The sequence below is a fragment of the Mus musculus genome, chromosome 17, assembly GCF_000001635.26.
Source record: "Mus musculus strain C57BL/6J chromosome 17, GRCm38.p6 C57BL/6J".
In the NCBI taxonomy this organism is placed as follows: domain Eukaryota; kingdom Metazoa; phylum Chordata; class Mammalia; order Rodentia; family Muridae; genus Mus; species Mus musculus.
The window spans coordinates 8785630-8803162 of record NC_000083.6 but is presented as its reverse complement, the minus strand read 5'-3'; the positions used below and the strand labels follow the sequence as shown (position 1 = coordinate 8803162).

The following is a 17533-nucleotide window of genomic DNA, read 5'->3' as shown; positions in this document are numbered from 1 at the left end:
CCCTTTCCCGCCCCGGTGTTCTGGTCCTCACCCTGCTCACCCTCCATCCACAACAGCAGCGACTCCCTCCTCTGCGCGTCTGGAGCTTCTTTCCTAAACATCGTCTGCCTGCCTGCCTGCCTCCTTCCTTCCTTCCTTCCAGTGAAGCTGCTTTTGACTTCTTTGCTCAATCTTGTCCCCCTCCCCCTATGACACGCCCTCTGTTGCCCCTGCCCCAGAAGGCTTGCAGACCTGCACCCGGGAGGGGCAGGTCAGAAAGGTCATGCTACAGTTGTCCCGCGGGTCCGAAGGAACCAGAGGTGCCTTTTTCTTCTATGCTAACGCCCCATTGTTCCTTGGCTTTCTTCACCCACCCTTGCACCAGCTCCCCAGAATCTGCGTGAGGTGGGCTGGGGGGCGGGGGGAAAGTGCTGCGTCCTTTTCATGAGGGTGGGTGCACCCAGCTCCATACCACTGGTCCGCGCGCCAGAACACAGTCACTGCAGGCTCGGGCACAGCCCTCCTTCACATTTGGAATCCTGGGCTTCCTGAGCCTTGCCTATCCCCATGGCTGCGTCAGGAATCCAGCGGTTTAGATCCCCAGGACCCCCCCAGTGGAAGGAAGCATATATACTCCAGTCAAGTGATCACAGGCTAGAGAGAAATGTAGAGTAATCGGTGACAAACTTGATGGTCTAAATCATGAGTCGGGTCAATGTGGCCAGGGACAGCTCTAGGAAGCAGGTTAGTTTCTAAACGTCCGGCTCCAACACCCTCCGGGTCACGCTTCCTCTGTGCGCACGCCGGGCTGGGGAAAGCCGGGTGTCCCTACGCTGATGGGCGGTCCCGAACGTCCCTGAGGTGCCACCAGCTTCCTGAGACCCACTGGCCAATATTGGTCTGGTACACACACACACCTTGCAGACTACCCACTACCGTAGCAGCTCCCTCCCCACCCCACGATCTGAACCCCCGATTTGTCCCCACCAAGCCAGAAAACCACCCCGGCCACGGGGAACGTGGGGCCGGGCCACTTACTGGGGCTGAGGAAACACTCGGTCAGCCTTCGGAAGCAACTCGCATTGTTAGAGGGTCCATCTTCCATGTCGGAGCCGAAGGGCAGCGGCCAAACGGTGGCAAGGGGGAAGGCGGCGCCTCGGGGCCGCCAAAGAGTTCGGCCACCGGCGGCAGAGCCGGGGCCGAGGCCAGGGCAGCCCCCGCCGGCGCCCGGAAAATCCGAGGAGTCCGCGCGGCGTGCACCCGGGTGTAGGGGAAGCCGCGGCGGCGGAGATGGCCGGGGCCCGGCGCGGGCAGGGAGCAGCAAGCCTTGAATCGCAGGCGAGAGGAAGAGCCGCCGCCGCCCGCCGCTGCCACCGCTGCTGCCACCGCTGCTGCGGTGACTACTGCCTGGGGGGACGCTCAAGGGAGCTGCCTCTTGTCCTCCTCCTCCGCCGCCGCCGCCAGCATCGCCGCCGCCGCCTCCTCCTCCTCCAGCCGCCGCTGCGCCCTCCCTTCTCGGGAGACGCGCGGGGAGGTGGAAGGCAGATGAGGAGGGGACAAGAGGGGGAGGGGGGAGGGGGGGCGGCGGCCAGAAGTACCAGGAAGATGAAAAGGAGGAGGAGGGGACAGGGGAGGAGAAGGCAAGCGCCCAGGGAGCACGGGCCGCCACCCAACCACAGCCTCCGGCACGGAGAGCGGAGAGGGCGCTGGGGCCCCCAGTGGGGCTGGCGTGGCCTGCGGGAGACAGGGACCGGGACAGGGGCGGGGGCGCCGCTAGCTCCTCCCGGCTGCAGCCAAGCAGCTCCCGGGCCAGGCTCAGGCCCACTGTACTCCGCCCGCTGGCCGCGCCGCACCGGGGTTCCAGAGGGACTTGGACACGGCCGGGCTCGTCCCCAGACTCCCGCAGTGGGGCCTGGGGGTGGGGAGCGAGCCGCTCCTCCGGGCTAGCCATGGCCCTCCTCCCCAGCTTGCAAGGGGGGCAGGCGGGAGGGCGCGGCGGCCCGGACTCTGCGGGCTCCGCCCCCGCAGCACCGGCCCTCCCCGCGACGCTGCCCAGGCTCTGGTCCGGTCCGCCTCTCGGGTCTAGGGTGCCTCTCCGGCCCGGGGGTTCACATCGTGTTCCCTTTGGGATTCAATAGGACCGCGGGCGGGGGGACGAGTCCCGATCGCTGCGCCGGGGTGCGGGCTGGTACGCACGATCCGCGTCCTTCCCGGCCTGGCGAGGCTGCCGGGACGCTGCCTGCGGGCGTGGCGTGGTGTGTGCAAGCTCCGGCCGGCGCCTGAGCCGCGGCGGCTGCTCCAGAGCAGCGGAGAAAAGCGCCGCAGTGCTGCTGCCCGTGGAGGCGGCGGTGGTGGCGGCGGCAGAAGACGCCCACTGGCGGAGCAGGCGCTCCCCGAACCGCCACCGCCCGCGCCCACGTTGCGCGTCCACTGGAACTCAGGTCCCAGCACCCTGGCACTCTGCGTGTGGTGTGTGCCCCTGGCCCGCTAGTCTCCCTGGAGGTGGCACATCTGGATCTGGCGTTCCAGATGCTAAACCCACAGCCTAGCCTCTGTTCCAGCTGTGTGCAAACCACATCCGCCTGTGGGCGGGTGACCTGAACCAGGGAATCCTCTCTCCAGCCCCGCAGTATCAACAGAGAAGGCTTTTGGTCAGAGCTCCTGGAGGGGGGGATTCAAATTTGGACATTTAGCAAGTTTAAAATCAAGGCAGAGTTCCCATTAGAATGTCTCAAAAGGCGGTTCTTTCCGGGACTGCCTTGCCAATACCCACTTTAAAGCGAACTTTAGGTATGTCAGCCCACTTTGTCCTGGTGGGTCTGGAAGATAGAAGGAGCAAACTAGGGTTCGCACACAAAATGTAAAGAGTTCATTGCTTTAAAACCCAGAGACCATCTGTCACCAGTGGCTTACTTGGGCCCCCTATTCCTTCAACAGCCTGGAGACCGCTGCTGTAGAAAAAGTCTGGCGCAATGGGCGCTGAGAACAGGAACTTTGAGAGTTGGGGGAAGCTGACTAGCCAAGGAGCGCAGGTGCAGGTGTTGGCGATCCTGCCCTTGCCGACTCCCCTCAACCACCTCTGCACACCCGTTTTGAGTGTCCTGATTGCCTCTTGGTAGAACAGTCAGCGTCCTAAAGACCAACAGCTCAGCACCTAAGCTTATGCTGCCGTGCAGCGGCTTGGCTGATCCAGGGCTGGGACTCTGAGTATGAGACCTGCAGGGATGGCAGGAACAGTTTCTCCTCGTCGCAGTTTTCTTTTTTATTCGGATGATTTTCATGTTTTGATTTGCAGTGAATTCCACATTCTTCTGCAATACACTCTTTTCCCGGACTCCTGTCTCCTGATTCCAAACCCCTAAGAGTGGAAAAGGAACAGTCACGGTTGCACCGGATTGACCAGGTGGCATTCTGAGGACCTGATACTTCAGGCGTCCTCTTTAAAGTTCCCGACATTTTGGCAATTCTGAGAAGGACAGTCTCAGAGTGTAGCATAATAGCAGGAGCCAGCCAGTCCACCTCACCATGAGATCCCTGCGCTTGCAGAACAAAGAACCAGATCAATGATTCTTACCTTGGGGGCCAAGAGTGCCTTTCCATCCCCCAACCCCTGGCCCTAGTGAAGAAGAAAATATAGACAGGAGTAGCACCACCAGGCTCCATCTGCAGCCTAGGACTTGCATCTTCTACAGCCCCGCAGACTGCCCTTGCTCACTTGGCTGAGAGCAAGTTCCCTGTTCGCGAGACGGGAACGTGTTTAGGCAAAGGGATTTCTCCTTCAAGAGTTAATCGTTCATTCTTTACAAAAGTTTCTCCTTGCCACTTAAGGCTTATCAGTTGTAGGTTTTTGAGGCATTGAAACGATTTCCAGGCGCTCGAAAACTTACTTCTAGATGGATATAAGCTGCCTTGAAGCCGCAGGAGCCGGGAAAGCTTTACACATTTGCTCTGTTAGTCTTTGTTAGATCGAACTGCAAAATCTCTCTCTCTCTCTCTTTCTCGTTAACCCTTTTCCAGAGTCGACCTTCTTCCTATTTTACATCATTTTTCTCCCATTGCTTGCTGGAAACAAATCTGTATCCTGGACAAATAACAAAGTCACAAAGTGTAACGAAGGAAAGGGAACACTAGGAAGAGGAACAAAAAAGCAATTACATTTTGATTGTCCCCCTACCTCCCTTAACACTGGCATCCTCCGCTGTTCATTTAAGTCTTCTAGGCACTTGGCTACTTATATTTGGAACACACATCTAAAGATTCCAGTCTTGGATGGCTTGTTTCCCTTGCCTCTTTGCATTTCTCTGCTGATCACACCAGGAAGCAGAGAAGACTGGGTTGCTGGACCTTGTCACTTCAAACTCCTTGTGAATAAACACATTCCTGAGCCTGCAGGAGTGGTAGCATTCTTAAACTTGACCAGGTAGTTACTGTTGGGATGGCATCCGATTGTAGCTCAAGCGGAGGGCAACTGTGGCTGCCTGATAGGGGTCCTGCCAAAGGTAATCGGGTATAGGAGCTGTCTCAACGATCTTGGTTAAAATGATTCTCCTCACCTCAGGTGAACAGTCAACACAACTTGCTGGAGTTGAAAACTAAAAGAATAAACTAAAAGACAGCAGTTAGAGGTTAGCACCAGCAGACACGGAGTTATGCGGACTGCACTGGCACCCTTGTGGAGCACCCACATATAGACAAAGGCTAAACACTGAGCCCTCCCCCTGGCTCCCACGGAGTGCTGCACCCATGTAAATTTCAGATTGGCTTTTAGTGTTTTATGCCTAAAAATTCACCCATACAGCGGGTAGTAACTGCCTGCTTATTACCTAACTTGTATCATATGCTCTTAAATATTATGGTTCAAGAGAGAGCCCAAGAAACGTGGAAATAATGATTTTCTTTGAAAGCATATAACTTTTATTTGGCTAATAATCAACATGATTAACATTTGATAAACTTTTTGGTAGACCTACAGGTCTGTGTTTTTTTTTTTAAATGAATTCCTGTAGTTTTATATATTTTCCAGAAAGGGGTGGGGTGGGGTGGGAGACCTGTTTTTCTCTTTTAAAGTGCTAATATCCTAACTTTACTAACACATGAAAACCAAGGTTAATTCAATGTTAAACTGACCTTTTTAAACACACAAGGTTTATATATTTTCTTAAAGCCCCTTTCTCTTTGCCTTGATTTTAACCTTTAGAACTTACAACATGGAGCCAGGCTTTCCTAAGCTGGTAGCTATTGTTGCCAACTCAAACTCAGAGGATTGAACTGCTGGTTATCAGTAAGGTTATTTCCACAGACCTTCTGTGTTCCAAAAAGATAACCCACCCACCACCTCGTGTGGTCAGTGTGGGGTTTATCTTCCCCACACTTCCCCAGGACCTCCTAAGCCCACGCACCTCCTTTCAGGGCTGCATGTAACTCTGAGTTACCAGGAAGTTTCCTTCAATGTCTCTCACCCTCAGTCCACCACAGCTTACTTTCTAGACTCCTGGAATTTGTTTCTTGCTAGCATATCTCAAGAAAGTTACTGCCTGTGTGATTCATAATGACAATTCCATTTTAAACAGTCTGACACTGGGGGAATTGCTATTCCATAACATTTATAAAAAAGACAGACAGACAGACAGATACTCCTTTACGTTTCACCTGCTAAAAGATCACAAATGTCTATTATTGGTGATGTTAAAAAACTTTGCCTAGGGTGAGAGTTGTATTTTTATAGTGCTGTCATAGACAAGCCTAAGAGGGAAAAAAATGGGATATTATAATTCTAGTAAGAAAAATACTATTGAAATCAATTCTAGGTTGTGGAAATCTTAAAAAGAAGGGGGAGGGGAGGGGGAGGGGAGGGGGAAGGGAGGGGGAGGGGAGGGGGAGGGGAGGGGGAGGGGGAGGAGCTGATTTTCACTTACTGTATAAATACCCACCTCACCAACCAAATTACTTTATACACTTAAACATTCTATATTAGAGAAGTTTTAATTTTGTTATTTTATGTGATAAAACAAATAGCCAGTATAGCTTGCATTATCCTTTCCTTAGTGAACACCAGAATACTGCTTAGTTATTTTTGTTTTGATTTGTTACAATATGAATACTTGACAAAAATCTCAAGAATTCATGCCTTCTGAGGAAAGGGAGATATATAATGTGTGTGTGTGTGTTTTCTTGACAGAAATAAGGTCTAAGCAGAAACCTTTATTAGTCAAAACCATAATTCCCCCCCCCCCATGACAAAAAGCTTTGCAAAATTGCTGTGAGTATTGAGTCCCAAGAGTATTGGTGTTAGTAAGTACTACTGAAGTTGTATAGTAATGACTATTTGGTTCTTGGGATAACCATGTTAACTGTTAACAACACTCCAATATGACCCTGATGTACAACCACAAAGAGCCACATTTCAAAGCTTTGCCTTTAAGCAGTACCAGATCCCTGTAGAACCCCATGCATTTATAGGATATGAACTGTTTCTTAGTGCTCAAGGCCACATAGAACTTGGAACACAGCCAGGAGCTCTGTTTAAATTACCAACAGTGTCACCAAACTTTTGCAAATAAGATACAATGATTTCATTGAAAAGCAAAGAGAACATTGTGTCTCAAAATTTCAGTAATAAATGGTAAAATAAACCTCCCAGAGATCTGAAGGCCAGTTTCCCACAGCACAGTAGGAAGCCCGCATGGGAGACGTCAAGGATTCACTGCACATCCTGTATGGTCCACCCTGAACCCTGGGTGCCAATGAGTATTCAGGTACTAGAGAGAGAGTGTGTCCAGGATGCCTCTGAATTCATGACTGAGGGCTTCCTGCAAGATGTCATGTGATATGTGTTCTCTTTATTTGCTGCTTGGGAATCTTCTTGCCAATATTCTTACTTTTATTTGATTTTAAAAGCAACATTTGCTTATTTATTATTTATTTATTTATTTATTTATTTATTTATTTATTTATTTATTTATTTATTTATTTATTGCACATCACAGGTGCATGGGTGCACTGAGGGTAGGATCTGTATGCCATGCAAATGTGTATAGAGGTCAGGAAACAACTTCCTGGGTCTCAGGAATGGAACCAGGTCACTATGGTGACATATACCTTTAGTGGCTGAGCCAACCTTTTGGCTCATATTATCACTTTTAATTGTCAAACTTTTATTCTGAGCCTCAACAAGTGTCTTAGGGATCCGAGGCCCTTATAAGAGAAAGGAAACACTGCTGGACTTGACTGCTCAGCCTTAGAAACTGTCAGAATGGTTCCTTCATCTGGAATTGATTCCTTTCTGATCTTCTCAAAAGCAAGCAAGGGATGGCTCAGGGCACAAGTGGACATACCAATCTCAGGTGGGAAGTCCCAGGTGGGCATGTCAATCCCAGGTGGGAAGTCCCAGGTGGGCAATCCCAGGTGGGCAATCCCAGGTGGGCAATCTCAGGTGGGCATGTCAATCCCAGGTGGGCATGCCAATTCTTGTCTCAACTGGACCAGAATTAGATGGGCATTCAAGGCTGTAAGTCTACAGCAGAATTAGGGTGAATTGTTCTGATTTGGGGCCTGGCTTAGGGAAATGGCAGGAGAAAAACATACTCTTTATGTCTGAGCTTCTCTTATTAAAAGTGTCAGAAGGGTAAAGCAAGTGGAAGGAAAGGAAGGAGGGGGAGAGAAAGAGAGAGAGTAAAGTAGAGGGGGGAGAGAGGGAGGGAGGGGAAAAGAGGGAGAGAGAGACAGAAGCAGAGTAAAGGAGAAAGGTGGAAAGGAAGGGAGGGGAGAGACAGATGGGGAAGAGAGGGAGAGACAGAGAGACAGAGACATGAGAGAGACAGAGGGGAGAAAGAGAGAGAGACACACACACACACACACACAGAGAGAGAGAGAGAGAGAGAGAGAGAGAGAGAGAGAGAGAGAGAGAGAACACTTAGCAGAGCACAAGAAGATGGGCTGCATTAGAACAGTGTCCAGACTAGTCTCTCAAGGTCTGGACATTAGGTCTTGAGACCTTTATCTGGACCACAGTCTATTAAACTTTGAGGCCCCACATAGAATTGAATAACTGAATGTGAGGCTTCAAAAGAAAACATCGACAACAATAAAATGCTTCTGAACACTCAACCACCAAACAGGACTACAAAATCCAGTGTGTAATGACTCCTAGGTGTTCCTGGTAACACTTACCATGCTGCAACTGCTGCCTTTCCGAAGCCTCCATTCTGGACACACACCATGGGCACTTCACCCTGAGCATGCCAAAGTACCGAGCAATGCCAGCAAAGGCTTCTGGGAAGGCATGACAGGGCTTGGAGATTATTATGTGATACAAACTGCATGGTCTTCCTTCTGCATCAGGTTTTCTGCTCTTAAGGAAGCATCATGGTCTCCTTTTGGAAATTCAGCCTTTCCATATTTTGCTATTCTTTCTTCAGAGTAGGTAGTCTAGCTTTGGAGTGGGTTGCTTTTGAGGGCTGGGTTTCTAAAGTTGCTGCATGAGTTGCTGACTAGAGTTTTGTCAAAAATTCTGAAAGGTATTTTGGCTTGGGAGCAGGACAGAATTTCCTGTTGAATTGCCTAAAATATAAAACTTCTGCTGTTCTGTGTGACATTCTTATAGGATGTGGCATTCACAGCATTGACTATTATATGACCAAAATCTGTTGATCAAGTCTGAAAACCATTGAGGGTAGTCTGTGTCCTGAAATGCCAAATATTAAAAGCTAAGGTTTTAAAAAGATTTGTTGTGTAAAAATAAGCTTGTTCATCTCATTATAATGTAAATTTGTTTTAGGTTTTTTGTTTTGTTTTGTTTTTGTTTTTGTTTGTTTGTTTGTTTTTCGAGACATGGTTTCTCTGTAATAGCCTTGGCTGTCCTGGAACTCACTTTGTAGACCAGGCTGGCCTCGAACTCAGAAATCCGCCTGCCTCTGCCTCCCATGTGCTGAGATTAAAGGCATGTGCCACCATGCCCAGCTCTTGCTTTAGCTTTTAATACATGGTAAATTTATACACATACTAAAAGTTATTTTAAAACAATTTCAAATTATTTTTTCAGTAAATATTTGATTTGATCCTAATTTATGTACCAGCTTACCTGGGGTCGTAGGAATTGGATAAGAGGAGAGAGGTAAAATGACTGTTTTGATGAAAATATATTATATATGAATATGAATTTTTTAAAGAATAAATTAAAAATTATTTGAAAATTTCTCAGGTAAAAAGCAATCACACTGATAAAGCTTAAAACCCGGAGTCTGAACCAGATGTGCAAAGCCCATCCCTCACCTTCTACAGGTACAGCAAAGCCCATCCCTCACCTTCTACAGGTACAGCAAAGCCCATCCCTCACCTTCTACAGGTACAGCAAAGCCCATCCCTCACCTTCTACAGGTACAGCAAAGCCCATCCCTCACCTTCTACAGGTACAGCAAAGCCCATCCCTCACCTTCTACAGGTACAGCAAAACCCATCCCTCATCTTCTACAGGTACAGCAAAAACCACAGCAACCTATCATGAAGAATACACACAGTTTCATACATTAAGTCTTTCGAAATGATTTCCTGTAAGAAAAAAAATCACTGACTCACAAAACCCCAAAAGACTGGATTTGTTTTTAAGACTGTGCTTTCTCTATAATGGAGAACCAAAGAAGCCTTGACTCGCTCAGGTTTGTGGGTAAAAGGCTCAGTGTTGAGGCCTTCCATGAGCCCCTGGCTCTAAATGGGTGTTCATAACATTTTGGTCATGTTTTCCCCTCATGCTATAGCTATCAGCAAGGTGATGTGAACCAAGTGTGCCTCCTCCCTCACTCTGAGACTGGCTTCCCACGATCACAATGCTCCTGATATTGGAGGATGCATGGGGCAGTAATTCGATCAGGAGTTCACAAACTTCCATAGGGATAGCCCTGACTACAGCTGGAGAGCCAAGGATGTCTCCTGAATTTGACAAACTCCATGTCTCCAGTCCCATCATGACTGACAGGTATCACGGCAGCTTGATTCTCCCTCTGCCTCCAACACCCTGATCCTGGAAGAGACCACCACTGGACATTTGCAGAAGTTTCTACCCAAAAGTTCTGTGCTTCTAGCACATGACTCTGCTCTATGCCTGTGTGTTCAAAATAACCTGCCTTGAGGACACTTGCCCCCTTAAGCAGCCTCCACTGCTGTCAATTTTTTTTTAATTACTTATATGTAGAAATGTATAATAAACATATGAATATATAGTACTACTTGAAAAAATACCATAAATCCTCAGGTGTCATTGGAAATATCCATAATAAATCCTAATTTTACTTAGTGCTTGTTTTTAAGGCATTCGCTATCATGACCCGAGACACTCAAGGGTGAAGGTCACCACAGGGGCAAACAAGGCTAATTCTGACGTCACAGAAGGCTGTGCCAAGGCTAGGAGTGCACTGAGCTATTTGTTGGCTTTGCTTTCCATGTCCTGTTGGTCACTTTTAAAGGACCCATCTGGTCTAAGCCCGAGCTTGGAGGTTGTGGTCTCGATGTGTAGAAAACGGCACCTCTGATGCCTTTGCTCAACTAGTCCACTCGGCAGGAAACCAAAATCAGCCCTGTCATACACTGCAGGTTAAGCTAGCTACCAGAGGACTAGAGAAGGTTCCAGATGAACAAGTATTTTCCACATCCTGGGTGGACTCTACATCCTCTCCTTCCCACAGCATCCGCCTCTGGGTCTCTGCTCCATCCGTGGGTATCTTGACTCGAGGATCTCTGCTCCATTGCACATAAACAGACATAAGCATGTATGCTTCTTAGCCCGAGTCACCAAAAATGCACTTAAGCAAAACACAGGAAGCACAGAGCTGCCCAGAGACAATTCTATCCTAGTTACCCATTAGCCGTGGCTGCTTCTCCATCTGTAATGCAAAGGCCTTACAGAGGACACTGAGCAACACAGAAGACATCACCACCACAGAGTCACCTCAAATGACACCTCTAGGCAGCGTCTGCAAAGGTATAGCCTGCCCTTGTGCATTAAGAACGATCCCCCTATTTTGTGGGAAAAAAATAGAAAGCAATAATTAAGACCTAGCCACCCCCCCCCCCAAAAATACTGTGATTGTTATCTGATTCTCTTACATGATAGACAATTGAGTTTTGATACAATCACCTTAATGTGAATCTTAATATTTCCTATAAACACTTTCCTTTTTTGCCTTTGGAGTCCTCTGGAAGTGTCCACTGTTCCTTAGGTAGCTCGTCGGGCTGCACATAAGAGGCTGGGGATGTCTGGTGCCTATGGATACCCCAGACTTTCCGTGAAGATTACACTGGGAATAAATTCACGGAAGCAAGAATAGAGTTCAGGAGGCATGAGGACTTCCAGGTGGACGCTGCAGTCACATCTTGAGGTCTAAGGGAGAAATCTGCTCATGTTCTCTTCTGGCTGCAAAATGTCTCTGTCCACCACAGTTCCCATCTGTTGAGTGTTTGGAGTCCAACAAAGCACCTTAATAAATGGACTGCTCAGAGCTGTGTGATCCACGTCTGTCAGCTCCTCCTGAGCTATTGAAAAACTGATTTCATGGGTTTTCAATGCACCCATGCCAAGTCACCCTTTTAGGGGACAAGAAGTTCACTATTTTAAATAAACACAGTTTTTTTTTTTTTTATTATGGTGGAAATACACATTAACAGAAAAGGCATGGCTTCAACTATTTTTATGTATACGACGGTACTGTAACATTAAACACATTTACAATGCTGTCCAACTATCCATCTTCCAATATGCTTTTTATTTCCAAACTTAAACTCTATACCACTAAACACTACCCCTACCCCCAAGTCCAGAGGTGCCCTTAACTCCCACACTGGTGGTCCAGGATAGCGAGGTGGGAGAGGGGTGTCTAACAGCAATAGGAAATAAAGGCAGCTAGACACACAGGGGTGGGGCAGGGGATGTTTTCATGAAAGAACTTAACACTATCATCTTTGCAGAGGTGAGAGCTAACTGTGTCAGCTGCATCGGGAGAACAGAGAAGACCAGCATACATGTAGGACAGTGGAGTAGAGCCAGCCACAGTGAAGACTAGGAGAGTTCAGTGGCCAAGGATTAGCATTCAGGGAGCCCATGCTGTCTCTGCTTTTTAACCCTTCTGAGAACTGATTCCTGAAAGCACAGCATTTGCAAGTCTTTATAGGATGTCATGTGGGGTTTGCACCACACATGTACCGTGTCATGTTCAGATCAGAGCACAGGGGCAGCGCCTGAAACATGCTCCCGTGTCGTTCCTTGTGCTGACACCCTAGAGCCTGTCTTCTAGCTCTATACTATTTTTTGAAGAAGCAAGAACAGAAGAGATATAACAAAAGCCATCCCCAGGTAAGCAAAGGGAAAGAAATGCTTAAGTTTTGCTTTGTTTTAGCTACTTAGTCTAATTTTTGCAGCCCTCTTCCCCTTCGACCAGTAAGCTCGAGGGTTGTTATGTTTTAGGGATATGGTGAGGCCACAACCCCATTAGATATCACAAAATGATGACTCACTGGGGGTTCACTTAATGTCTAGCAACCACTGTAACAGTCACACAGCCTACTGGACTAATCATCCAGGATGGAAGACAGATGGCTCGCCTGTCACCTTCCTGCTGGCCCATTCCCTTCTCTCTCTCTCTCTCTCTCTCTCTCTCTCTCTCTCTCTCTCTCTCTCTCTCTCTCTCTCTCCCTCCCCCTCCCCCCTCCATCTGATCGTCACTTTGACTATTCCAGAGTCTTGATTACTTCACCCTTGTAACTCGCAGGCTAGCTCTTAGAGGGAACTACAGAATCAAGGGCTCAGGATTCATTTTGTAGATTTTTGTGTTCATCAATCCAACTCTCACATATTCATCAGCTACACAGGACACATCAGGACTTCTGAAATACCCATTGGATGTATTATTTTTCTTCTAATTGAGTTTCAATATTTCTAAATCCTGTGCTTATTAAGGGAATATCACTACAGAGGGGCTTCAGCAAAGACATTCTTCCCACATCAAAGCAAGATCACACATTAAATAGCCTATGAAACGCAGAGCAGAACCATATATGGTATGAAGTTCTACCCCATCTGTTTCCCTCAAACTGTATTTCTTAAGTAACCATAAAATATAGGTGATACTTGTTTTTTTTCTTTGCTGTTTTTTGTTTTGTTTTGTTTGTTGTTGTTGTTTTTTAATCATGTTTAAAGAATCCCAATCAAAGTAAGTTTCCCATGGCGATCCAAGATGAAGGAAAGCAGCCCTGGGACTCTCTAAACCTTCCTGAGACTCTGAAGATTGTCTCTTGTATTCAGAACTCGATTCTACTTTTTAAAAGTCCCTCACAAGGTTTATCAGCAACCCCCTAAGTGCACTGAGTCTGCATTATTCCAGTCTTGTTGGTCACAGTCTAAAGGCATCTCTTCTTACACGACCAACGTTCTTAAAAATAATTCAGTATCCCCCTCCCAAGGCCAGGAGTTGCCAGTCTTCACTGGATACTAAAGAAGACCCTTCCTTCTGTGTCAGTGCATATAGAATAAGGTGCAAGGCCACACCACGCTTAGTGACAAAGCCTTAAGTAGCTCCATATATATCACAGCGTTGTCATGTCTCACCAGGGAATCACAATGAAACCAGAAAGAAACAGAGCAAGAAACTATGGCATTTGGACAGGTAAAGAGCTGTTAGAGGGAGAGAGGAAAGGATACCATAAGAGTGAGTACCGCAGTCTCTGGGGTGTCTCCACCTGGGTGCACTTCCAGAGTTTGAGGTGTACAGAGCAGTGTAACAGTATCTGTCTGTCTGTCTGTCTGTCTCACTCTCTTTCACACACACGCATTACACACACACACACACACACACACACACACACACCACACATACCACATACCACACATACATACACAGACTGCACATATACACACTCACACACACACACACACACACACACACACACCACACACCACACATACCGCATACCACACATACATACACAGACTGCACATATACACACTCACACATCATACACACACACACACACACACACACACACACACACACACACACCACACATACACCCCCCCCACACACACACACACAGTGTTAGAGATTGGACTCAGGCCCTTGCTTATGCCAGCTAAGTAGAATTCTACTACTGAGCAATCCCTAGCCCTGTTTTCAAGTTTGTTTTGTTTGTTTTAACATGGCTGGAGCTCTTTTATTTTCTGTCTTTGTTCTGTAAGATTGAGGTTATTTCTACCCAAACATTTTCCTCAAGTTGTGCTTGTGGGGAACCCACAGTTTCATAATTAAATATTCTCTATTTCATGTGTTCTAGATTTCTTTTTGAGACAGGAGACAGGTCTCTATGTATTCCTAGCTGCCCTGGGGAACTTGCTATATAGATAAGGCTAGCTTGAAACTCATAGAGATCCACATTTGGCCTCTAGATGGTTTTAAATTTCATTATATATATATATGATTTTTTTAATATGTGAGCTACATAGAAGGATGCTTCTTAATTTCCCAGGAGGTGTGACTATCTCTGATATGTTACTTTGCCATTTTATTTTATTTTTGTATTACACAAAATAATATGTTTAGAAAACCTCTAATTTCAAATATTTTAAACAAGCATTTTTGGTGGCAATAGGTGTGGTTGCACTGCACACATTCTGAAAGGGAGGAACTCCGGCTTTGACACACAGGCTTGCTGAGGAAGTCTCTGCTCTGTACACCCAGGGCTGCACTACAGGCTCACATCAACCCCTTTCCCTCTGCAGAGCATAGCACAAAACAGAATTTTTTGGAAGCTGTGAAGTCCATATTTAGAAGGGATGGTAGAGTAGTATTTATTTCTTTCCACTGTGAGATTACAGAAGATTATGTGTGTAAAGCTGCCACCTAGCTCCATAAGCACCCAGTAAATAGAAATAGTACAGAAATAGTTTAAAACCAGGCATGGTGGCACACCACTCCAGTTTGAGACCAGCCTAGACTATACAGCAAGATCCTTACAGGGAGGGGCAGGAAAAGGATAGAAGAGGAACAAAGAGGAAGAGGGAGAGGAAGAAGAAGACAGAGCAGAAGCGGTTTGTCTCTGCCTTCGGATCAGGGCTGGCCTTGCCCTCTACGATCCACCCCATCCTTCCTGCCCTGGCAAGTGACCTCAGCTTCCCAGCTCTCTCCAGAGAAAGTAGATGCTGGGGGTTCAGACCTGCACATTATGGAAGCCAGCTGGACAGAGCCCGGCACGGACACCATGCTCAGTGACTGTGACGTGCTACCTCTAGGAGGACTGTGGCAGGAAACAGCATAGCCTGGCCTGTGACTTCAGCTAATGAGCTTGTAGCCCAAGTTATTATCCTTGAATCTCTGTGCACTCCAAACAGCAGCCAGTGAGCTCTTCACAGAATGGAAGCTTCCGCGTCTCTGGGTACAGGGCTTGGTGGGCCAGAAGCTGAATGCAGGCGTGCATAATAAAGACCTCACAGCTCTCCTACAGCAGGACAGCTATTCATTGCCAAGATGTAAGCTGCTCTAGTAACCCCCAGAGAGATGCACACAGCTACCTTTAGTGGTCCTGTCATGGCTGACTTAGGGGTCAAAGGCCACTGTGCTGCTGTCATTGTAAGATGAAGATTTGAACCTTCAAGTCAGTCAGCATCAGTCAAGGCCCATGACCCTTCATCATGTGTGTGGGCCACAACCCATCAAGTCCAGCTTAACAGTGACAATGGAGGCTTCTGAGGAGGGAACCTGCTTTGTGACGCCTGCAGATGCACACTGTAGTCTCCATGCTTCTCTGGAGCTCAGGCTTCCCTTTCTGCTCTGAAGACTTCAGGCTTGACTGATCAATGTTTATATGCACATACATGTGGGACATACATGTTCACATATATTGTATTTGCTTATGTATATAAATAGGTATATGTGTATATGTGTGCATGTGTGTGTATGTACTGACACAGTACATTTGTTTATGCATGCAGACACATTCATGTGTCTATATGTTTGTATGCATGTATACAATTGGTCTATGTGAATATATATATATATATACATATATACACACACACACACACACACACACACACACAGAGAGATAGAGAGATACATGTTTGTGTATATGTATACTTGTATAGGTGTGTATGACTGTAAGCATTCTTGAATTTATACATCTTTACATGTATGTTTATATACATGTCTGCATAAATACGTGTGTGTATGTTTGTATGCATGTGTATATATATATATTGTCTTAGTTAGGGTTTTATTGCTGTCAAGAGACACCATGATCAAGGCAACTCTTATAAGGGACAGCATTTAATTCAGAGGTTCAGTCCATTATCATCATGGCAGGAAGTACGGCAGAGTCCAGGCAAGCATGCTTCCGTGGCACTAGAGAAGGAGCTGAGGGTTCTCCATCTTGATCCACAGAGAACCAGGAGAATCTCTCCTCCACACTGGGCAGAGCTTAAGCATAGAACCTCAAAGTCACCCTCCCCAGTCACACTTCCTCCAACAAGGCCACACATCCTCTAATAATAGTGTCACTTTCCATGAGCCCAGCATATTCAAACCACCACATTTACAAACATGTTCGTATATGCACATGTATATTTGCATATGTAAATATGGGTACATATACTCTTGTACACAAACGTACATGTCTCTGTACACATGTTTGCACATTTACACCTATCTGGAAGTGTGTTTGCTCCCCCACACACTGATTTTGATTCACAGGAGAACCCCAACTGGTCTACCTCTGTAGGATTGCACCACCTTTATTTCCAGATTCTTTTCATACGGATTCCTGAAGAAACATTCTCTGCTGCAATTATAATCTTTGGTATTTTCTTTTTTAAATTTAGGCTAGATATGGGAAGGCTGAGGTCCACATTACCATTTCATTGAACCCAGAATAAAGTTATTAGAAGTGCCCCTTCTGTTACACCTGCATAGAAATAACTTTCTCTGTGTGACACTCTCTCTGCCAACTGTCCCACTCTATGTCTTTGGCAACTCTGTCTCCAGCTCTCTTCTAGACAGCAGCCCTCCACCACCCACACAACACGTTCTCCCTCCCGCCTCTTTGTGCTAACAGGTTCTGTACATTAGCTCTTACCAAAAAGAAAAAAAAAAAAAAACCCTTTGAATGGTGAATTGGCATTCACATTCTCTCACATCCTTGGAGGAAATTCTCACCTAGCAACATCCACCGTATCAACCGCCACATCTACCAATTCAACCGTAAGGGCCTCGGCTTGTTTTTTCCAGAGAGAGACTTGAAACTGCCAGATATTTCCAGATTCTGGTTAAGGGGTATATGGTTAAAAGGCAGTGGGAGAATGGGAATAGGGGGTCCCTTTGTTCTGTTCCATGATGAGGTTTCAAAGGCTGTTAGGGAAACACATTCTGCATGGTAGACGCTTTAAGATGAAGCCCAGTGGTCAGCTTAGGTCCCACACCTGATCTAGCAGAATAAAGGCCACCACATGAATCCTTGGTCTGCCTTCAGTGCAGCCTCCCTAGTACACAGTGGACCCCTCATCTGCATACAGGTAAGAGTTAAA

General features: G+C 47.0%; 1 protein-coding gene across 9 annotated transcripts in view; it reads right to left on the bottom strand.

The window, feature by feature from the left end:
* The window catches only part of Pde10a (phosphodiesterase 10A), a 461462-nt gene that overhangs the window by 183486 nt on the left and 260443 nt on the right, over positions 1–17533 (bottom strand). The window contains exon 1 of one of the 9 annotated variants that reach the window (XM_017317462.1): positions 1018–4872. The exons of 4 other annotated variants lie outside the window; for them this stretch is intronic. In XM_017317462.1, the coding sequence (XP_017172951.1) occupies positions 1018–1930 (913 nt within the window). In that variant the 5' untranslated portion in view covers positions 1931–4872. Of the gene's footprint in view, positions 1–31; positions 966–1017; positions 4873–17533 lie in introns of those variants that run through there. 4 more of the 9 variants (NM_011866.2, XM_006523323.1, XM_006523319.4 and 1 more) reach the window with 4 other exon arrangements.